At 38.0% G+C, this 23,657-nt stretch overlaps 1 protein-coding gene across 4 annotated transcripts in view; it reads left to right on the top strand.

Annotated features, from left to right (window-relative positions):
• ATE1 (arginyltransferase 1) overlaps window positions 1–23,657 on the top strand; it is an 88,294-nt gene that overhangs the window by 42,454 nt on the left and 22,183 nt on the right. For all 4 annotated transcript variants that reach the window (XM_080597120.1, XM_080597119.1, XM_080597118.1 and 1 more), the window contains exon 11: window positions 23,537–23,657. In XM_080597120.1, coding sequence (XP_080453246.1) covers window positions 23,537–23,657 — 121 coding nt within the window. The remainder of the gene's footprint in view (window positions 1–23,536) is intronic.

Here is a 23,657-nt window from a genome sequence, read left to right as displayed (position 1 = left end):
TCTTGACTCCTTCCTCCCTTCCCTTTCCTTTTGTTTCCAAACTGCTCACATTTGATTGCAATGTGATTATTGAAACGGTGGAGTACCAGGGAAGTCACCGAAGATGGGGAAGGGAATATGTAGTAATCTTAAACTACTTTTTAGTTCTCAGCTCCTAGACTTGTTCCCATGTATGGGTTAATATTTATGAGCTGGTAAAATAAAACCTACATTAAATTTAGACAAAAGGATTTCTGTAGTTCTATTAACTGTATTAATACGGAAAAATGTTATGAAAAACATGAAGCAATGGCTTTATTCCATTTTTTCAGGGTAGAATAGGGTAACACAAGATTAAAATGGTTCTCTGTAGAAATTCACGACCTTGTGGTAAAACTTTTCAGGCTCTGTTAGATGTGGTAGTTCTTATGTTGGAAAAATAGTCTGGAAAATTTTCCAGCACTCATAAGATGCAAAGTCTTTCCTAATGCATTTTGGAGCCAGTGATAAAAGTCAAAGTACAAGAAGGTATTTTATTTTAGAATGATGTTGGTCTCAGGCTCGCTTCTCATGTATTTAAGTACTGTATCTGTAATTGTAAATGCATTTTCAGTTGAAGACATTCGTTTACAAACATATTTATGGAATTTCAGAAATAAACCAGCTTTAGTGAACACGTACATCAGAAGGATACTTGAGAGATCTTGGATTTTTTTTCCCTGTGCCGAGCTCCTGTCCATTTTATCCTGCAAGAATTTTATTCTGTGTCTCCATGTTATTAAATTTGCATTTTCCAGTCGCTACTGAGCTCTTTGAGATCCTAATCTACTCATTTTTGTTACTTCCATTACATGTCTTTGATACTGATTTTGAGTCGGGTAGTGCTTGATGCTAAGTAGACTTTGGTTTTGTGCTCCTGGTCTAAATAGTCGGTGTACTTGCTGCCTTTGCCATTTAGCTCCCTGCTGACCTTAAATCACGTTCTCCTCTACGTCCTTGTGTTGGGAAGGGGGCGTTGGTGAAGTTTGCTACGTGACTTTCCTGATTTCTGTGGTGTGGTTTTCTGTTGTTGTTAGGTCTTTTGGTTTGGTGTTTTTTTTGGTTTTCTTTTTTGAGGCTTTTTCACTGTCAATAATTGGATGCAAATATTGCAATTGGAGCACATATTGTCGCTGGGCTTGGCCAGTCATCTGCTTTTCCTGACACCACTCCACAACGTCAGTAAATAACATCAGCCTACTCTGAAGTGCGCGACAGATCTGGTTCCTCTTGCTGCGCTATCTCCGTGTGCCATTTGAAGACCATTCTATGATTTGAAGAGGTGTTTTGACTGAAATCTTTATCCAGACTTGTATGCAGGCCAAAGTAAATGGAATTATTTCAAACAGTCTACTTCAGTATCAAGGCATGGCCAGACTTCAGATAGATGGAATACTAGAAAGGGTTCTGAAATGTCAAAAAGAAACAAAAGGCTGATTCATCTGTGATTAATCTTCCTTAAACTAAATACCTCAGGCTGACTGCGGTCGTAAGCGGTGCCCCTGGAATTTTATAGAACTCCGGAGCCAATTTCTTTGGCTGATTTTAGGAATTTCAGCATTGCTCCTCCTGCAGCAGTGAAACCCAGTAGTAGCCTGCAACTCCGCATCCGCAGGATCTGGGATGGTCTGCCTCATGCTCGGTTCTCCGGACTTCTTCACCGTTCCTGGTCATGGAATTCAGTTTACCTTTTCAAAAAGCTTGGATTTACTGTGTAAGCCGAAATGTGTGGTGTGTATTAAAACCAACCTCTATGATTTTTGGTTACAAGCACATGCTGTTACAGTTTTGCCACTGGAATAGCTTTGCAAAATGTCACAAAAGAGAAAAAAAAATCCCTGGCATTTTTATACCTTCATGCTTGATCTTTTTATTCAACATATATTTAAGCTGCCAGCCTGCTTTTTTCCATGGTATTATTATTTACCTTGACAGTGGGAAAAATGATAAACTGAGTGTAATTAGGAGGATTGGGCTTGCTCTGCTCAAGTCTGTTAGCGCGGGTACTAGTGGCTTTTCCAGGATTAATGTTGTTGGTTTATAGGAATAATATGCATTGAAATCAATCCAAAATGTAGATTTCTTGCATAAACAGATCATAAATTGTCAACTAAATGTTCTGAAAAGTTGATATTTGTTACGTGCTGCTTGGTTCTATTTGTCAATAAAGAATGGTTAAGTCCAAGTTAAAAAACCATTGCATGCTCTTAGAAAGCCATACTTTTTGGCTTTCTTTTGGCTTTGGCAACAGTGGTTGTGATTTTATTTTTTTGTCAAGACCATTTAAAAACAAACAAGGAAACAATAAGCAAAGACTAAAACATACACTAATAATAATCTGAAAACGATGAATTGCAGAAGTAGGTGGAAATTATCCCATTTTTCTTCCAGTGGTTTCTAGATCTCTGTCTTATTAACATTATTTTTAGCCTTGTTCCTCTTCATTTCTTCACGGGACTTCCTCAGTGGTCAGGATACTACTCCATGTTAGTCTCAGCAGCTGGAATCGAGCGCTCGTTTCTTTGGAGCAGTGACCGTACTCTGTGTTCCTCCTAATGGTTTGCGTTAGTGGCTGAGGGGAAAAACGACCACTCTGAATTATAACTTGGGTTTTGGCATTGAAACCCAAAGGGATTTTTGAGGAGTCTTTTGAAATGGCTGGCCAAGACTTCCAAAAGTATTTTGGATGATTGACTCAGCTGTAAGGGAGGCATTCCTGGGGGACTTTATCTTTCACTGTGCATGTGTTGAATGATTCAGTGTACACGTGTTGAATGCTTTTGAAAATCAAGTTGCTTTAGCTTTCAAGTTGTAACTAGTGCAAAAAAACTCTCTCCTATGTATAGGTTTGTCCAGTGTTTTTGGGTTAGAAGGTTGGCTATCTGTTTTTTTGATCTGATAAGTCATATTTTGCTGTATTTGGGACTGCAGCGTTGTTTATACCTTGCTATTCCCCCCTTTTAATTTATTTTCTTTTTCTCTGTTGTTGTTTTCTTCCATAAAAGCTTTCTCTTTGCAGTTTCATCATCTGGAAGACTCTTACAAGCTACTTAGACCACTTGCTGAGTAAATGCTACGAAGTGTGTTGAAACGAACAACTATGAGAAAGTAGGACAGGGTAGAAAATATAGGAGGAAAAGTTTTAGTTCCTGATGTAGTGCTAGGGATAAATATTTTAAAATATTTCCTATTTACTTTGGATAGCATATTATAAAGTGTTTGAGACCACTTTGTATGTTGCCTTCCTGCCCTCCTCTCCCCTTTTCTTTTAGATATTTTTCACCAGGTTGTGAAAACTGTTATGATGATGAGCACTGAAAGGCAGGAATACGCAGCTCCTCTGTTTTGGATAGCAACAGCCATTACTGAATGCTGACAGTGGATTTCCACTGCAAATAAAATTGCTTAAAAGTAGAGTATCAGTTTCCATATTGTTTTTTATAGCAGTTCAAGATAATGATTACAAGTACTTTTTTTTTTTTTTTTTAAGATGTGTTTTATACCGGGCATAATTGGTAATTTATTCAGGCTTTTCCTTGGTGCATGAAGCTTTACTGGGTTTCACGCAACATTTGCAGGGCTAAAACCAATTGGAATCCCATTTTACTGCTAGAAACAAATGCAGATCCCAGTCATATCTTTCTTCTTAACTTTAATTTTCCTGTTTAATTTTTATAACCAAGACTTATTTTTTTTGTCAGTTAGAACTCCTTTGGGGAAAAATGCAAACACACCCTTCTGGCTTTTTCCTAATTTCGGAAATGTGGATTTCTTTTCAGTTGCTTACTTCAAGCTTAAGTTGATTGAAGTGTGGCAGAACTGAGGTAGCAGCCATACATGCATTTATGACTATATTATTTGTAGACTTCTATCAGGACAGAATGAAATGCCTGTTACATAGGTCTCCGCAGAGCTCTGAAGTGAACAAGGCTTTTTCTCATTACTGTGCTGTCCCTTGAGGAAAAAACACCATGTACCTAAAAGCAGAAATTTTGGGGTGTATGCTGTGCAAACTTTCAAGGAATTGGATCTGAAAGTCATTTTGCGGACTAAAGTTGTATTTGCAGGATATGGCCTTGCTGAAGTTTCACTTGTACACCTGTAACTTTTTATTTGATATGGCTCCAATTACACAACAAATTTCCTCCAATTTAGTAAACTTTTTTAAATGTTTAAATTGTAACTTTTCTATACTGGAGGTATAAATATTATTAAATTGGAGTACACTCTCCTAAATCTATCCATTCATTATCTACAGTATGATGTGTCTTTGAAAACCAACCTCTCCCCGGTCAAAAGCAATCAAACAAAAAAAAATCAATCCACAAGAGAATGAATTCCCACATAGGTTCCTTCAGATAAACGTCCCAAGTCAGTTAAGTAATTCCAAATATGAGGTGATTAAAATACTTTGATTTTGTGATTTTTATGATAATATTGAGTCTGTTAATGATTTTAATATTAGTAAAGAGTCCCTGGTTCACATACAACAGATGTATGTCTGTGCATAGGGATATACTTATATATATATATGTGGAAAAAAGGATTCGCCATTCAGATTTTCCAAAGAATAAAAATACAGTAGAGGTGCTATTAACTACCTACTTATGCACAGCAACAGGAATATGTTCTACACGCTTCATTTGCTGCAGGAATTTTGTGAACTTGGGATGACTTTTCTGTAGTGTTTCTTTGATAAATATAATTTTGTTAATTTGTGTGAGGCCTAAGTAAACAAAACTCTAACCTCAGTTTAATAAAAGCACACAAGTAAGAGGTACAGTTTGTTGAACTGTAGGCCACCTCTCAACCAGGGGATGTTTTCAGAGTTATTAGAGGTAACTTGACTGCATCTGTCAGAAAAAGCTGCTGAAAAGATTCATTTCAGGTCATGTTAATAAACCTGACACACACCATCCTCTGAATGATAATAGCTGGTAGAAATTTATCATGTCTAATTCATGGCTCGGCAGAGTCATAAATTCACTGGTTGTTACTGCCTTGTACTGAATCTTATTTGAAGGCTTGTTTGGGGACTCATAGCAACTATTAGCAATTAAAGTGAGAACCATAAACTGTGAAATATGTAGACAAAAGACGTGTGGGTTTTGTTTGGTTTGGGGGAGAGGGGTGGAATGATCTACTTCTCAATTCACTTTATTAATTTTTCTCCCTCATCCAAGAAATGAGGTCATGGCTCATGTTTCAGAATTTTCCGTATACAGTTCTGTAAATCCACTGGTCATCACTAGTAAGCGTAAGTTGCATATAAGTAAATGCATTTTTTAAAGTTTCTAACAACAAATGAATTAATATAGTGATGCTTTGTCAGCTTTATTTCATTTTTTATCGATGTAATTATTTTTGGATGACCTGCAAATGCTAGTTAACCTTACTCTGAATTTTGTCTGTCTGTGTCTTTGGCTTTTCCAAAAACAAGTGAATTTGAATATGCAAAGACAGGCATCTCACAGTGCCATGATGCAAAAAGTGAAATATTTCTGTGGTCATCACTTTTCCACACAGACGTAGTCTTTCTGTGAGGTTGTTCATAGGCATGCTAGTTTTCAAGTGTTGGGCAAAGTATCAAAGTTCATGTGTCCTGGAGAAAAATCAGCCTTTTAAATCTGTCACCGAAGTCATTGAAACACAGGCCAGTTTTGTCTGTGCACTAGGTCTATTGAAACTGGTTACACCTGGAATATTGGAGCTCTCATTTGATTGCTCTTACTGTATCCTTTCTTATTTTTACTATTTCACTGATTATATTAGCTTAAATTAGGCAGTATTGTCAAGTGGAATTTATTTGGTCTGAAAGCCAGGAACTCCTGCTTTTCCTGGCCCTGCCATATTTCACGTTGTGGTCCTTACAGTAGGAGCTGGCTGGCAAGTCAGTTAATCTATAGAGACATTTTTTCTCCAATTTTCCAGGAAAGATTTAATGGTAGATACTTTAATGAGGTCTGGTTTTACTAAGACCTCATTAATTTTACAGAGGTATCACAGTACATTTCTCTGAAGTGTTACATTTAATCTAGATGACAATTCATTATTCTGAATGATTATTTTCTTTGTCTGAGTTTGTTTAGCTGCTCACTGTACTGAGTCTCCAAGTACAAGTATATTAATGAGGTTCTGTTATTTATCCCTGATATTAAACACAATGCTTCCAACAGTCTAGTTTGTAAAGAGTTTTCTGTGGTTTATGACAAAGGTTGCTGGGTGCTTGTACATCAGTGTTGCCTGCGTAGGAACTAGAGTCCCAAATTCCTGTAGAAGGGAATCCTTTGGAACCGTGAAGAAATAGAAAAATAGACTTGTCAAGGCCTATGAGGGAGTTTGTAGTCCATCCCCTTAATCCAAGACAGATTCAACTATATTTATGTTGACTTTCAAGACCCGTTGGACATACATCTGCCAAAGGTCTCCTTTGACAAACTTACATATGTCTCCATGTGTTGGCAGTTATACCCTTGTGCTTTATTGGTCTTCCCATTGAACTGTTTCCTTAATGTCTGTCCTAAACCTTTCTTCCTAAACAATATTATTTCTTTTCTCTTTTTCACCAACACTGTTCTTTCTAAACCTGATGGCTTCCATCATGTCTCTTTTTGCGCTTATTTTTGCTATAACAAACAAACCAACCAAAGAAACGAACAAACAAAAACCACAAAAAAAACACCTCAGTTCCTTTTAATGTTTTCTCCAAGTTATATTTTTTAAACCTTTTGACATTCTTTATGCTGTATAGTGGATTTTCTTCAGCTGTCCCATTTCTGTTGTAAAGAATGATATCTAAAATTAGGCCTTCCAATGCTGAGGACAGCTTCTATAGGTTATTTATATAACAAGAATTGTTAACTTCATTGTATGGAAGAAGATATTAGACTCTGGAGGCAAGGAGAAAAGGTGCAAAGGAGAAAAAATGGGAATTGTATGAGTACAAAGTTTTCAGGATGGTCTAAACTGGGATTTGGCTGAGTTATTTTTAGTGCTAATGTTTGTGGCTGAATATAAGAGGACTGCATGTGCTTTTGTGGCTCTCTTCTGCTCACTCTGCTTCAGCTAAGTATCTATTTAAAGTTCCTTTTTTCTTCTTTTTCTTCTTTTCAGGGGAGAATATTGCATTAAATGAGGTGACAAAACATAGAGGTTTTTATGGTGGTTGCCTACAGTGCCTATTGAAATTTTCAAGACAAGTTTTATCATGCTTATTGGAGCAAATGCTGGAAGTGGCTGTTCAAAGAAAGGAACAAATTAAGAATAGTCAAAGCCCAGAGTAAATACACTTTACTACTGGGTTGCAGATGATAGTAATTAATAGTGTTTTCACAACACCAGTAGGAGAGGAGCTTACTTCATGTTATCTTGTGGTAGCCACCAACATTATTTAGAGGTATAGATGTTTTTAAGTTACATACTCCCTTTAATTGATATTAGAGGCACCACATTTGCTCCACATTCCAGTCTGAGTTTATGAAGCCTGGCAGGCTCTTGGATGATGCTGTGTTTTCACTAAAACCATCATGGGGACACTGGAGCTCCGAGAGATTGCGCAGAGCTGGGCCTCAAGCAGAAGGGTCAATGGAGAAGCTAAATATTTTTGTTACAGCTTCTTTAAAGGTTTTGCTTAATCTAATAAAATCGGTTCCCCAAGGCTTTCAAGGGTTACCCTACTGAGGAGGCCCAGAAAGATATGTGAGCTTGATGAGCTGTTGTCTTTTGAGTGTAAGATGACCACAACAAACCAAAAAACCCTTGCTGTTTCCAGACACTGCCATGAGGTTTCAGTTTGTCATGTGAGAGAATTAACCACTGCCGAGAACTTTTTAGTTGTTTTCAGCTGAATAACTGAACTGTCCTAAAAGGAATGATTGAACTTGTTTCAGTACTGGAAGCTCTTAAGAGTAGTTATTTGGTGTGTTGTGTGTATAATATAATTTTGAGGTTTCATCTTTTTTAGTAAAATATTACACTGTTTGCTTCCCTTGCCTTTCTCACTCTGAATAAAAATAATAATTTGAAAATGTTTTCATGAATAAAACAGATAGGATGACACAAAAAGAGGGGGATGAAAATGATCTCGTTATTAACTAGTTGAAGACGAATGGGTTCATGGAACAAAAGTACACGGGAACCAAATTCTTCATTTCATCCCAATACAAATGCACTATTGTTTTATGGATGGATAGAAGACAAGATGAGCTTTTTCCACTGATCTATCGATTTTACTTATTTAAGATACTAAGGCTGGTGTCCCACGGGGCTACTCTAGTGCTAGAAAGTTCAGTAAAGTTTATCCATGATTTATGATTTTTTTTCTTGTACATTCTTTCCATTTTACTCTTTACTGGTTGGCATTGTGTGGCTTGTTATTAATTGTTCTTAATATTTTCCATTCAGGGTGGAACAGAGAGATTGGCAGACATTTTTGTGTTACAGTCGGTTGTGGGAGGACTTGCTACTCTTTCCATCCTCCATTTATATCTTACAATGACAATGAAGGATACTGAATACAGTCACAAAATTACAGAGTCATTAAAGTTGGAAAAGACCTCCAAGATAATCTGGTCCAACCATCCACCTACCACCGATATTGCCCAATAAACCATGTCCCTGAGTACCACATCTACCCTTTCCTTAAACACCCCCAGGTGACTCTACCACACGAGTGACTCTACCACTTCCCCAGGCTATCTGTTCCAATATCCAACCACTCTTTCTGAGAAGAAATTTTTCCGAAAGAAGAAATTTTTCTTAAAATGCTGCAGCACTGGCTGTCGTGCCAGAGAACCAGTTCCAAATTTCGGCCCCTGTCTCTGAGTTTGGGCAATTGGAGGATGCTGTGCAGTGAGATCAAGTGGGGATCTCCACGGGGAGAAGCTTTGTGACTGCTGCACCACAACTCCTGCTGACTTAGATGTGGCACTGAGAAAAGATCCAAAGCTCAGCACGTGTGCAGCTTAAATTATTGCAACGGGGTGGTTTTTTTATATGTTTTTCGTACATCGTTGTGTGGTTTTGATAGAGCTTGTTTTGTAAGTTTTGACGGAAGATTTATTTTAGAAGATAAAATGCTGAGAAAGAAAACAATTTATGTTTCACTGTTTGCTGTTGATGAAGCTTTAATGGATTTATCAGCACAAACGCTTTTTAGTGGGTGGAAATATATCAATAAGTGTTGATAAAGCAATTCTGTATGTTAAACGTCTTCGTCACATTGATGACTGAATTGGTGGTCCCCCAATGCCCTTATCAACAGCCCCACCTTCTGATGAAATTCTAAATGATGGTACGTTTATCTCCTGTACTTGTGCTGTGGGAAGTCGATAGTGTGATGATCCAAGAGAAAAGGTGATAATATTTCTCAGTCTCATACCAGTTAATTTAGAAAAGTTGCAAACTGCCACAAAAGTATTTAAAGCCTTTAGTACGTGATGAGCTGAGTTGTGTATAAGGTGGGCCTTCTTTAATCCTCGGTCTTTGTGGTGTTTGCATGTCCTTAGCGCAACTACAAACACAAGTGAGCGTGAACCTTCTCCTCAGAGTCTCTTAAAACTACAGATATTGTTCTTTTCCTGAGATTTATGAACTCTTTTGAGGTTCAGGGCCAAATTCTTGGTGCCTGGCTCCAGGACAGTGCAACACCAACAGAAAGCTTCCCTCCGGGGGCAGCTGGAGGACATCGAGGCCCGTCCTCATCAGCGTATCGGCCTCATTAGGCCCACTGGGAGCTAAAACAGCTTTACATGCCACCGAGGCTAAATAGGGGGCAGATAAGTGTTTTAGAATGACTTCGGATACTTTCCTTGAGATATGTAAATCTAGATTAACTATTGTATCAAGACTTATTGGCAGATGATAATGAACGTTCAGGTATTTATTACACTTTGCTCTAGTTTAGAAGTGTGTTAAAAATGCATGAAAGTGCATAAATCTGCATCTGTGTTTCAAGATGCTCATGAACTTGAATACATTGTGGAGCATTATTTAATTTTGAAATAAAACAAGGTGATTGGGCAATTTTACTTGTTTTATTATTTTAACTCTGAAAAGTAGGAATTATAAACTGATCGAATGTCAACAAAGTGCTTATTTTTTTGAAATACAATTCTACTTTTAATATGCCCTTAATCCAATATTTAGATGTACATTTAATATACCCTTGAATTACCAGATTTTGGTGTGGTTGGGACGTACATAGCGTATGGTATAGTTACTGATTCCAACCTTCAAACTTGTTTTTTTCTGCTAACATGGTTATAAAGAAAACAGTTTCCAAACATCTGGCATTAAAAGAAAACTGAAGTGTTGATATTTCAGCTCAAATACTTTGGGGATACATTAATGTTAAGCAGTATGTTTTCCTAAACATGCAAGTGGACGTTTGTGTACCTCTTAATCTGAGTTATTACCCTTAAAGCATAATAGTGAATCTGTTCTAACCAAGTATGAGAATAGCATTGAACTTGAGCGGTTTTACTGAGCCACAGACACAGCCGTGTCCATTTACATTGTTAGTAGATCCAAAATCTGCATCTAGAATGACTGCAATAGTATTGCTAGTGTAATTTCTTTTTTTCTCAATTTTGTATACTTAATAAAAATGGACTTACTTGACAAGGATTCCTCTATTAGAAGTTTAAGATTTTATTTATATATAATAAAAGAGATATAATTTAACATGAGGAATTTGAAAGCAAGTCATTGTGAAAAGGGTATGTTGAAAGGATTCTCTTACGTTTAATAGGATACGTCTTCGGGCAGTTACCATTCCCTGCAAAATATCATGACAAAAATTCAATACATCTATCTATCTGGACATATCTTCTGTGTTATCTCTGCCTTTGTTTAGTGTTCCTGTATTTGGATTCCTTTCCCGCTTTCTTCTCTTTAGCCCAGTTCCCAAGAGACTCAAATGTGCTGAAGCCCAGAAACTGGGAATCTTGGTTTAGCGTTTCTTCTGGCAGCTAGCAGAACTACAGCCTGTTTTTTCACTTTTGAGCCTTAAGGTTGAGCAGATGAGCAGCAGCTTGGACGGACGGTCATGTCAGTTCACATTCGGCTTTCTGCAGGGCTGGATTTTTTGGCTGTGACGGCAGGTGTGTTCGTGCGCTGTCGGGGAGGCGTCGTGCCTAGCTCCTTTATATCTTTTCATCTGGGGGACCGCTCTGCCACGGTGACAACACGTGTGGTTTTTTTTTTGCAGTGCAGATTTTTGTCTCATTGAGGTTACCCCACTGTTACCAGGAATGGCTGCAGTTCAGACGCCTGGCTTGTGAGTTCCTCCTGCTGAGGTGGGCACGAGGCGAAGGACGATGGTCTCGCACGGACTGACTCCTTGGGGAGCACATAGAGGGACGCTGCGTACAAGTTCTCCTCTCCCAGCAAACAAAGAAAGCTTGTTTAACGAACACTTAGCTAACAAAGTTGACCTAAAATTAGAATGCTTATTTCAGGAATGAAAATTTACAATGAAAATAAACATTTTTATGGGCAGTAGAAGAAAGTTCCTTTAGAGTGCACTACTTTGATGGACCAGATTTTTTGCACAGATACTTTTTTCTGTATTTACTTCTAACACATGCTTGAAATACTGTGGCGAAGTGAGCCTTTTTTTTTTTTTTTTGTCTGCAGATGTAGGAGAGAGGCAGATTTGGACTTTCTGACAGTGGTGTGTTACTTTCATTCCTGTCAGTGAGATGTGGGTACTTAAACACTGAGGTTTATTGTTGCCTAATTTTTTCTCCTTCAGAGTTTTAGTCTGAATAGTATCTTTTTGTGTGTGTTAAGGATGCATTAGTTGAATGTCACAAATGATCCTACAGAAATGATTTTTTTTTTTACTAGTAAGCTTTCCTGTGTTATTTTCTCTTCCTTGTCCTACAACTTCACTACTTTCACTCTTATGTTGTAAGATTATTGCTAACATCTATTTGTACCACTGTTACTTGTTAAAGTGGTTTCAGCTATGCAGCTTCTCAGGTTTTAATGTACGCATCTCTCTTTGTGGACCAACTTCTGTACTTTGGCACACAGTGCCTGTCCCTCAGCTCTCCTCCTGCTCCCGTTTGCCCAGACTGTAGGTTTTATTTGTAACGAATGTGCGGTGTCCCGCAGTCAGCTTGGCTAAAACGTACTGTAGAGTTACCAAAGGTCCAGACTAAAATGCTTCATTTCCATATGCAAAATTCAGATAAAAACCATTATATTCGAAACCAGAATTCAGCTGCCATGGCCAGTCATGTGCAGTGCTACCAGAATTTTTCAGTTGGAAGAGTAGGATAAAACTATTGAAATATCTGCTCAGTTGTACATAATGCCTAACCAGATGCGTCTGTTTCTGAGATTACTCATTATTTGAATGATCTTGGTGAATACAACGAACATATTGTGATGTATGTATGTATTTGAGATTTTTTAGAAGTGTTGAAGGGTAGATGTTATTTGAATATTTAGGAAAGCAACTGTACTGGATATTGTGGATGTTTCAGTGTTGAAGGGTTAAAGGTTAATTATTTGGCTCTTAGTAGGTTATTCTTTCTATTGCTGATTGCTCAAAAACATGGCAAACATACAATATATTGATAGGAAGCCTAAAAGGGAAAAATCCTTTACAGTTCTGGAGTATCAGTTCAGAGTATTATTCCTTGTTCTTAGATGTATGTAAGCAAGTAGAAATTTAAAAAGCTGGAGTGGCAATTTTTAAAGCCACTTTGTTTTTCAACATGATTTAATTGCATAAGCAGTATAAATGTTTTTAAAGATCCTGCTTCGTGTAATGTACATAGCATAGCTTAATCTAAAGCAAACATCTCTCATCTGAATTCTTAATTGGGACTATATTTCAACTCGTGAACATCAGTGTTCCATAATTTGAAGAACTGTCAATTAGTCCTGTAATTTATTATGTCTTCAAATATTCCACAGGGTGAGTCAATAGCTGGGCACGAGGGTGAAATATGAAATTATGTACTCAGTACAAGGCTACCATCAGCCCCAGACTTTCCTGGGCACGTCTTGTTTTTCTTGCCCTCAGGGTCTTGTCTGGAGAGATTTTTGGCAAGTCCTGTGTGTTTCTGGATGGGTTTTTGGAAACCCCATTATAAGCAGAAGCAGGACTTTGGGAAAGTCTCGTACGGAGGCACAATTCCCAGTGGTGATGTGAGCTTGGCCAGTGATAAAAGACAAAGATGATGCTGTGATGGGAACAGACAGTGCTACACAGGTAGATCCTGCACAGAGCAGCAAGACCTTGGAGAGAGAGGCTTGGGGCATTGGGGTGGTTGAGTGGGGATGAAGGGTTGAGTTTGGGAGCTGGAAGAAGAGAAAGTGTGGGAAAGCTCCAGAGACAACTGTCGGAGGAGAGCATTTGGAGAGGCGTTAGGAAAGATGGAGAGGGCTTGGATGCTGATGAGCGCTGGTGCTTGCCAGGGGAAACAGTGCAAGGTCTTGGAGTTAACCACAGAACGCAACAGCTCTAACGGGGAGTTTGATTTGAAGATAGACAGATGGGCAAAGAATTGTCAAAAGGCCTGGATTCGGAGGAAGTCATGGAGAGGAAAAAACCAGCGTCCTCTGCACCCCAGTAGCAAATACGTTTATCCAGGAGCAGATGCGCTGCACTTGGGTTAAGCTGAAAGAGCGATGTGCATGTTATGCATGTGTAAACAGGGGAAACTGGAGACTTTATAGGTACCTCGAAATTAAGTACTGTATCTTGCTCTAGAATATACGTGGTTTTCTCTTGTTTAGCCCTTTAGAATTGTTAAGGGTCTTTATTGCTTTAAAAGGTGAAAAAAAAATGTGTTGAAGTGAATTACATGAGTAAGGATTGTGGGTTTGGTCCCTGCTTGTGTAAACACCACAAAAGATTCAAAAGTTAATTCGCGTAGTTTTACTTTTTGGTGCATCATAATCACAGTCAATAGTTAAATATATATATATATATATATGCACACACATGCACACTGCCCTCACACCCACTTGTGTTGTACTGGTGAATATATATTTTCTCAGAAAAATATTTTAAAACATGTTCAGTTTAATTTAAATTCTATCCACTTAATAATTTAACTCTAGGTTTGAATATTTGTATTTTTCTAGTAAATGAGCATGATCTGTAGTATTTTTACTATGATAACTAGAGAGGAGAAGCCTCTTTGACAGGACATTAATTTAGCTTTCTTGTGGAGTGTGTCTGGAAGCTGCATAGATAAATGATTTACTCCTAGATACGACTTCAGCTAGTGAGGTATTAATGAATATTTAAAGCTATTTCATATCAATGTGACAATTCTGTATATGCATGCTGTTTAATGTATGTGTAAAGCATGCATATGATACATTAGGTTGTGTGTTTTTCCTTTGATTATTTCACTTTGTTAAAGTTATTTATTTTTTTTACTTCTCACAGCTGCCAAAACAAACTCTTCTTGCGATAGACTTAAGTCAACATAGTTGGTGTGTCTCTAATGAAGCATTCCTCCTGAGGCCCCTACTCGGGTTTTATCTTTTTGTCATAGCTTTTCTTAATCTCTCGTTCCAACTTTAATGCTAGGGTCTCCTTAAGAATTTCTGCAGTAGATTTAAAGTAAACAAGTTCCATTCCAGTAATCATGATTTTTATTCCCCAAGACCTTTGGTTTTTGAAGTAAAAAGACAAAAAGCACTTAGATTTTTTTTTTCACTCTACTAAACTTGATTTTTTAATCTGTTGAAAAAGTTGGCAAAAATTCAGGGAAGCTAATATTCGTCAAATGTACGAGTTTAACTCTTCTTTCGTATTGCTTTTGCCTCTTTCTTTTTAACCATGCTACTTTCTTCAGGATTCTGCAGTAGCTTCTCTATAAGCAAGGCAGATACCAACGTCCAGCTTCACCACTGTGTCCATGTGGTACCGTCTTTAATTTAACTTACTCCCAGGTGGATTTTTAGTAGCAATTTCCAATAAATAATATTAACTGGTTTATACTTTTAATTTGGAATTTATTACTAAACAAGAGAGAGAAAAATGGCAATATTTAAGGATATGTAATGTTTTAATATTCTTGGTGTCAGTCTGCAGAGTTCCAGGCAGGAGTGTACGGTGTGGTTTTCCTTTAATTCCACCCCTTTCAACATCTCCTATTTTTAATGCCAAACACAGAGTTTCTGTAGCAATGTTGAAAGCTATAGCTAGATTCAATAGCTTATTTTAATAAAAGGCTGTTGTGTACAGCATGGATTAGCAGATAGAGCCATTGCATGCAAGCACCTGGTAAGCAAGAAAAAGAAGAAAAACTCAAAAATTGACGCCAATTTTTTGTATCCTCATTTGCTTAGCTATGTACTTGTGATAGTTCCCTTTGGTCCTCAGTTTCAAGTTTTCTTCATACTTGTCTGTCACTTAGATGTTATTATTTCAGGTTTGGATAAACAATCGTACAAGGTAGGTCAGTTCACGATTGACAAACTTGCTGTTTCTGTCATCAAAATGGTCTGGAGCCCAGGTTCAATAGCAGTTGTAGACTGAATAGTGCTATTTATTGGTCTTAAAGGGACCGTTTTACACTCTCTTGCACAATTGTCTCTGAACAGTTTGAAACACCATAAAAATATACGTTGTTTGAGCAGCCTTATACCATAGCTCACATATTTTGTGCTGTGATTTATAGTTATCACTTGACATCTCCAAAGTGAAAGGGCAAAGTTGAATTACATATATAATCCTCCCAGCTCAAACCTACTAGAAAAATCATAAAAGAGACTTTCCTAATGCTTCTATTGTAGCAGCTAGAAACTCACACAAATTCAGTCTGGTAGCATTCATTACTTATATTAAGCTTACTGAAACCTAAGAACGGTAAATGTTAAACTTGTTTGTTTGTATGTATGCATGCATCCGTCTGTCTGTTTTAGCCAGAAAAATAGCGTTAGAGCAGGTATGGGGTAGGACTAGGCACAGAAATTTTATGGCTTGTGTCCAAGTTCAGGAATGTCCTTGGACACTAGATACCCATTGGCCTGAATAAATCTCGAAATGCAAAGAACATGAGCAATAAAAGACTGACAACATATCTTTACTTTGTCTTTTTACATGTATGCATTTAAATATGTAATTGGGAGATGTCAAAAGTATAGTTTTTAATCATGTAATTTCTGAACACAGTTTTTTTTCCTTTTTTTTTGTGCAAGCCTAATCACCAGCTTTGTTTCAGATATAGTGGAGTTAGCCGTTTTAATGTAGGTGCTCTAACATAAGGGCCTTATTTCAGGTAGAGCGGCCCAGACGCTAGCTGCAGAGGGCCGCGCCACAGGCACAGGCCTCCCGAGCACACCGATTGTTATTAATTCTGGTGTCTTTAAAAGTTATCTCATCGATTAATATGGTGGTGTCGGAGAGGCTAATGGGATCTGTTTAATATTTGAGCATGGCCATAGATACACGCAGTCTAATGCAGCACTTTGCTGGCCTCTCGGCCCGGCCTGCTGTGGCGTTTGTGTGTCGACGTGCAGCGGTTCGCAGCCTGGGCCTTGTCACAGAGGCATCCCCGGCTCCCTCAGCTTCTTGTACACAGCAGGTGGAGGGAAGGATGGCACTGGCATATAAAGGGAGTCAGAAGGGCTGGACAGAGTTAGCGACTGAAGGGGGGAAAAAAAATCTGTCCCAAATGTTCTCCTTTTTCCTCAGCGGAAAGCAGTTGTTTCTCTAGCAGCCCGTGAACCTCTTCAGAGACCTTTTGGCCAGTATCAAAAAGCAAGCTAGGAAGTGTTAAATATTGCAGGTTATTTTTGTGACAGGAGGACAAGGCAAAAGCAGCTATTTAGAGTGTACCCTGAGTTACAAAGATAAGAAAATCCAAACAATTTGGAAGATTCCTAGAAATAACATTTTAGGAAAGCAAAGAAATGACAATATTTTCTGAAACTATCTTGAGCAGGAGAATAAAAGTATTCCTTTAGTTGTGCTTCTGTGGAGACCACCTTAGGCAAATACAGTGTAGAGGTTTACCTTAAGTCGGAGTGAAATTTAAGATAATTTTAATTTCATTCAATTTTTGCGGTGTATTAGAAGGACACAGACAAGTAAAGGCCAAAAACCAACTTGATAGCTGTATGAATCTGAGCTCTCTTTTTGTCTTTTATCTTAATCTGTTTTACACTTACCTTCCTGATATATTTTATTTACTTGAGGGACATCGTGAAAACCTCTTGAAACATGGAAAACGTTTATATAAATGGGTGAAGAACAGCTAAGTGTGAATAGGCTATCAATATTTGTAAGCAATGATTTGTTTTTTACTAGTTGTAAGAGTTGTAGGAAAAATTTACCATAGCTATTTTCTGTTTGGAAACAGTTTATCATTAGTTATTTTTGTTAATGCTTTACGTCAAATCGGGAAATAAACAGAAAAGAGCTAAAAGTTGGCAATGATACCATTGCTTTGGTCAGTCAGTTTAAAGACTGCTGGGTCACATTTAACATCGAAATAGGAAAAAAAAAAAAAAAGAAAAAAAAAGCGATGTCGTAGCAAATTAACTGATCTAAGTATTTGTTGGTTTGAATTTTTATTTGAAATACAACTTGAAATGTTTACATTTCAGCTACAGGAAGCCAAACAACGTAGGATAAGGTGAGCCTTTCCTCTGTGAGTTTCTGTGTAAGAGATGGATTGGGAAGCATGTCACTAGAAGGATGAGAATCAGCACATCTGTTTGAATAGGAAAGAATATTTCCCTTACACTTCATCTTAGAACTAGTATATGTTTTACAGGCTACAAAATCAATTTTGGTATTATGAATAACATCCTTTGAGGATTACAGTGCGTTATTCTTTGATAACCAAAGGTGGCTAAGCTCCCAAGAGTGTAACACTTGGGTCCTAAAAGTTCTGATTGCATAATTATTTCAAAGTTTGCAGTTTGGATCAAATCAGCTCAGGTGATTCTGTTACTGGAGTGTCAGGGAAGCGTTTGCAATTGTAAATTTCATTTAGGTTAAATCCAAATTGTTACTTACTTCATACAGTTATCTGCAACTATACATTTCCTGATTTAACTCCTTTTTGATGTATGCTAAAGAACAGAATGGCGACCATGAGGTGGGAGAGAACTGTGCAGGTTGCTCTTTTTGTTCTTTGTTTGGTTGTTTTTTTGTTTGTTTTCTTCATAAGTCCTTCATGTCTACCTTTACACACATGGGATGCTCAGGAATGACGGCTGAGGGCTGGAAGCACAACTGGCTTCAGATGTCCAGCTCTTCGTCCCTGCTGGCTCCGGCACAGCCCAAACACAGCCCGTGAAAACAGAGAGGTTAGAGTTACTCGCAAAGCGCTCTCCTGGGGATCGAGAAAGTCCATTTCTGTTTATGCAATGAAATCAGGGAGCAAGGGTCTGCCATAGTGCTTTGCTGATGGGATTCCGGTGGGGTTGTCTTTCAGCGAAAAGACCGAATTTAATAAACCTGCAGCCCGACTCACCCTTTCTCATGTTGTGCTGCACAGCTCTAACGGATTGCTGTTGATAATTTGGAATTATTTTGTTTATGTAGTCTGAGAGCTTCTTTTTAAGCAGCTGACTGGAAATGGAGATGAAGGCAGTCTTAATTTACTTTTAATAAAAGATCAATGGGTTTATTGTGGAAAAAATAGAATACAGATGTAAACTGCACTTGATAAAAGAATTAAATGTGTGTTTAACCTTCCCTTCTTGTTATTTCAATGCTACTGGTGCTTGACCTTTTTTTGTTTTTGAGACTATTCTCTTTCGTGGTAGTTTTACATTTTAAGTTTTACTCAGACTACAAAAACAAACTCTGCTGATGTTTTTCGTCTCAAATGCTTACCAAATCCCTCAGATTTTACAAAATATTTAAAAAGTAATCTCCAGACTTAAGTCTCATTAAAACCTTTGCCCTTCCTATGGGACAAAAGTTCAGAAGAAGATTTTGATTTGGAAACTGTAAAACAAAAAATATCATGGTGTGAAGTATTAATTTAGAATTGGCAGCCGCACTGTAAAATTTATTTCCAGAAGTTTCAAATTAAAATGGAGCATATCTAATAGTATGAGGGAAAGCACCTAGTTTTCTTCTTTTGTAAGAGGAAAGTGCTGCAAATATTAGTGAAAATAGTTTTAGAGCTGTTTTTATTAAATAGGCTGTCATATATATATATATGCAATATATATATATATTGCAATAAGTTGACTTGGTAGAAGAAAGCACACACTCAGGATTTCCTTAGCCATACTACTTTTCAGTACTGCTTTTTCATGAATTAAAAACTTATTGATACTTACTAAGATGCATTTTTTTCTGTTGTTTTTCTTTATACCTTTATTTTACCTTGTGCTCTCCTGCTTCTTGAGCAATGCAGTCTGGATGTTTTCCCTTCGTGGCCTTTACCCCGTGTTTCAAAGGAGACAGGGCAAAATTAGAAAGAGGTCAGATCAACTAGGTGACTAAAAGTATGGAGCAGCCTATGTCAGAGGAATGAGTAAAGGATTTAGGTCCCTGCAGACCTATACATCTGTAAAATCATGGGTGGCATGTTGATAAGGCAATGGTTGTTAACTCATTCTTGCCATAGTGGTGGTGATGATCATCAAGGGGAACTGCAGCTTGCAGGTGGAAGTAAACAGCAGCAGCTGTTCAGGGTTGTTAAATGTCTGGCAAAATGCATTGTTATTGAAGTTACCAGGTTATGAAAGTATCTGTATCACAAATTGTTGGAGGTCAAGAGAGTATTGGCAAAGTAATGCTATAAGCTTGTATTACTGTTTTGTTCTTCCCTGAGTATTTTCTATTCACCACTGTCAGAAAGAGGATGTTTGGCTATATCACAAATGTCTGGTGTGCCCTGCAGTGGCTGTCTCAAAAAGGGTGTTTTTGGATATCCATGAGAATTTTAAACAGCATCAAAAATAGTGAAGTTTTAGGCGAGTGCATTTTTATTTCCACAAACACTTCAAAATAGTACGTTGTCCGTCTTGTTGGATATTTCTCTACAAAGAATAGGTGAATGGGAAAAAATGTACAGTTGTGTATTGACAGAGTGCATTTCATCAGCAGGTTGTAGTGGATTTAAGAAGCTGAACCACAAGAGAAGTGCTTAGGGATGGTCTGTAAGATGATCCTTTTTGTTGAAAATCTTGTAGATAAGAATTCCCAAGATGATCTGGGTTAATATAAACAGTGCTACTGTGCAAGGACTTTTATATTCTGAGATAAAAGCAAATTGTTTTCAATTGTGGGTTTTTACTGTGGACTGAACTACTTCTGAAATGCATGCTAGTTCAATCTGAAGTAATGATTTTCAGAAATAATTTTACAAATCTTATGAAGTTCTTCTACTGTGATAAATAGCTCTGCAGTTGGACATCCCCTTTCCAGTGTAGGATTATGTTGGGTGCGTGCTACACATTAGTAGTTTTAAGAATAAGATGCAATATAAATAGTACTCTTATAGTCAGTTTTTGTAGACTGTGTAATCATTGGAGTCAATAACGAAATTTGAACGTGCCCCTTTTTCTTGAAGTACAAGTACTCCTGTACATGACATGTAATCTGACTGGACTCTCACATCCAAATTTTTCACAGTCCAGGAATAAGGGGATGAAAAAAAAAGAGATGGATTCGTAGTCATTTATTTTCATGTTGAGTCTTAACATCTTTAAAGAAGAGAATAAATTTGGAGTAACCACTTAGACGACAAAAAAAGGAGCAAGAGCCTTAGAAATTATTGCATTTGATTTAGCAGTTTCTGTGCATTCCCTTTTTAATTATATCAATACAGAGACTTCCCCAACACTTTATTGGGATATTCACCCTTGTGTGTGTCTGGGTTTCCACTTCCTCTGCTGGATGATTCATGGGATGTGGGTTCAACCGGTAGAGTAAATAAGGTACTTTTAAGGGAGAAAAAAAATCTTACCTCTACTATGTTTGGAAGTACTTATTTTTAAAAATAAAAATTAAAATTAAAAAAAAAAAAGAAGGATATTGAAGAGCATCAATGGTTTGTTTAACTTTTCCCTCTAATTACATTTTATGTCACTGATTGGCAATACCTCTGAGTCGTCACCTCGGTTTCACACATCTTCAGGGAAGTTTATTAACGCAATTCTAGATGTAGGGGGAAGAAGAAACCTCGGAACTATTTACTCCTTTTTCCCTCCTCAATGGGGAATTATGACCCCCAATTAAATACTGAATCTACTGTGGTGGATTGGATAATCCTTTTTCCTTTTTCCCATTACTGTTTTTGCTCAGCGCTAAAGAAGCTTTTTGTTACAGCCAATCCAGTCGTGCTGCAATGCAGTTAATTTTACGCATCGTATTTATGACAGAAAATGATGCTGTAGAAGTGGGAAATACGGAACGGGGGTACGATGGTGCGCCTGTGGGATTCACAGGTGGGGTGTAATTTAGGATCTAGTGGCGGGGCCGTGCAGGACCACGGTAAGTGAGCGTATTTGTGTGTCTGTCCGTGCCATGAGGGAAGGCTGTGCTGCCACCTTGTACATCTTGTGCTTCGGGGACCGCTCAGGAAGATGGTGGCTTGGCTATTTCTGCCTTCATGGGCAATTGAGAAAATTTCTGTAAATCCACAAGTAATTGTATTTAATGTTGTAATATCTGACTGAAAAGGCATATCTTTACCTAGTCCTTAATTTGTTTCACCTGAGTAACAGCGACTGAACATGTTCATAGGCATTGCATTCCCGTTCCTTCCAAGGATTTCTGTTTTGGGAACGTAACACCTCAAAGCGGCGTATGCAGTGCTGCCAGATCCTTTCTCTGGCTTTAGAGAACTTTCTGGTGCCTTCAGGCTTCGGCTGGCGCGTGGAGCCGGAGGAATATTGTTGTAACTTCACGTGGAAATTTGCAGAAAACCGATCACAGGGGAGTGGTTGGTGACCGGAGAGAAGGGGTCGCTCTGGGTGAGTTAGCCAGAGCTCGTGCTGAAGAAAAGGGATGAAACAGAGCATCCAGGCTGAGCAGGCGTTTTGCAAGGACCCGCCAGGGATCTGACAAGATTCAGCATGAAGCTTCCCCCCCCCCCAACTCTCTCATGTGGACAGTTCTGATTTCTATCAGACATAATACCTCTTGTCCGCAATTTGAAGTTGATGGGAAGTGCGTAATGAAAAAAAGTTCATTCTCTTACTGTAAATATCGTCGAGAGTCAGACAGTCAGAGAACAAAAAGCAGCTGGAATCTCTGTAAACATTCAAAAATGCTGCTCCTGATCCTCCAAAGTGACGTGCTGCTGCATAAGGGTGTGTCTATGAAAGAAGGACAGCAGAGCTTGTGAATGCAGCGTTTTAAACGGTGACTTTATCACCAGCCTGGGCACAGGCATTATATCAGCTCCTGCCCAAACACCGGTCAGCTGCACTCCAGACCGCGCTGCCTTGTTCATAGGTGTTGAAAAAAAATCATCTGCTTCTCTTTAGTACTTGGCAAAGATACAAACTGCTCCTATGAAGATCATCATCTTCACTGCCTATTTAAAGTCATTTAAATGAAGAACTCTTTTAATTGCATCAAGTGCAGTGTGACTTAAGATAACCTCCAGAATTTTTAACTGTTGCTTCAAGACCTGCATAACTGAAATCCTTAGACGTTTGCTTCCTATTTACTGTATATCTGTGTTTTTCAAGTTGATATATGTAGTGAATTTCCATTTTAAAAATTAATTAAATATTGCCGCCATATGGCCACGGAGGCTGAGAGGGAATGGATTAAATGAATGATTGGTCAAAGATAGGTTTTTGACTTAAGTTATAGGGCAATGAGTAATCTTGTTTTAAATCAGCCAAAGATCTGATTAGAGGAGGTCATTGTTGCTGAGGTGGTGATTTTCTGTGTAACAGAAGGGGGAAAAAACATTGCTGTTTAGTTTCTGGGAACGTCTGCAAAGAATAACTTTTTAATAAATCAACAAAAATGGTAGAATTTCACTAATCATTACCTGTAAGCTAGTCCAGGAAAATTTCAATGAATTAAAAAGAAAATGTTATTATTTAAGGGGCAGTGAACAAACTTCTCCATCGCTGGTGTAGCATAAACAGTATCCTGCTTACTGTGAAATGTTCTTTTTCTGTTAGGAAGGTTTTTTTTGTCTGTTACTCGCTAGAACGAAGAACATTTGCAGCAAGCTGCTTTTTGAGGTGCCGAGTTTTCTAGTGTCAGCACCGGTTCAACAGAACTCTAGAGGATAACTTAAATACTGAGTTTCAGGAAGCAAAGCCAAAATTTCTCAATTTCATCTTGGACACTCTAAAATGTATTATGTTAATTTTACATTTTTTTTCAAGCACCAAGGTTAAGTTTGTATTCCTGAGTTTATGCAGAAATTACTAAAGGATAAGCCTGTGTTTACACTGAGGCTGTTTCTGACTCATTTTGCTTAGATTAGATTAAAACTATTTATTGTTCATAGGAAAATCTGGAAACTTGTAGTCAGGATGTTCTTGTGCCACTGATATGACTACTACTTTTTTTTTTTCTTTTTCCTTTTCTCCTTTCTAGGGTCAGTACAGGCCCTCTGACTTGTTGTGCCCGGAAACGTACGTCTGGACGCCCATTGAGCAATGTCTCCCCCTGCTCGAGCTTTCCAAATACTCTCGTTTCAACCAGGACGCAAAAGCAG

The sequence above is a fragment of the Anser brachyrhynchus genome, assembly GCF_964034855.1.
Source record: "Anser brachyrhynchus genome assembly, chromosome: 6".
In the NCBI taxonomy this organism is placed as follows: domain Eukaryota; kingdom Metazoa; phylum Chordata; class Aves; order Anseriformes; family Anatidae; genus Anser; species Anser brachyrhynchus.
This window is presented reverse-complemented; position numbering and strand designations above follow the sequence as displayed.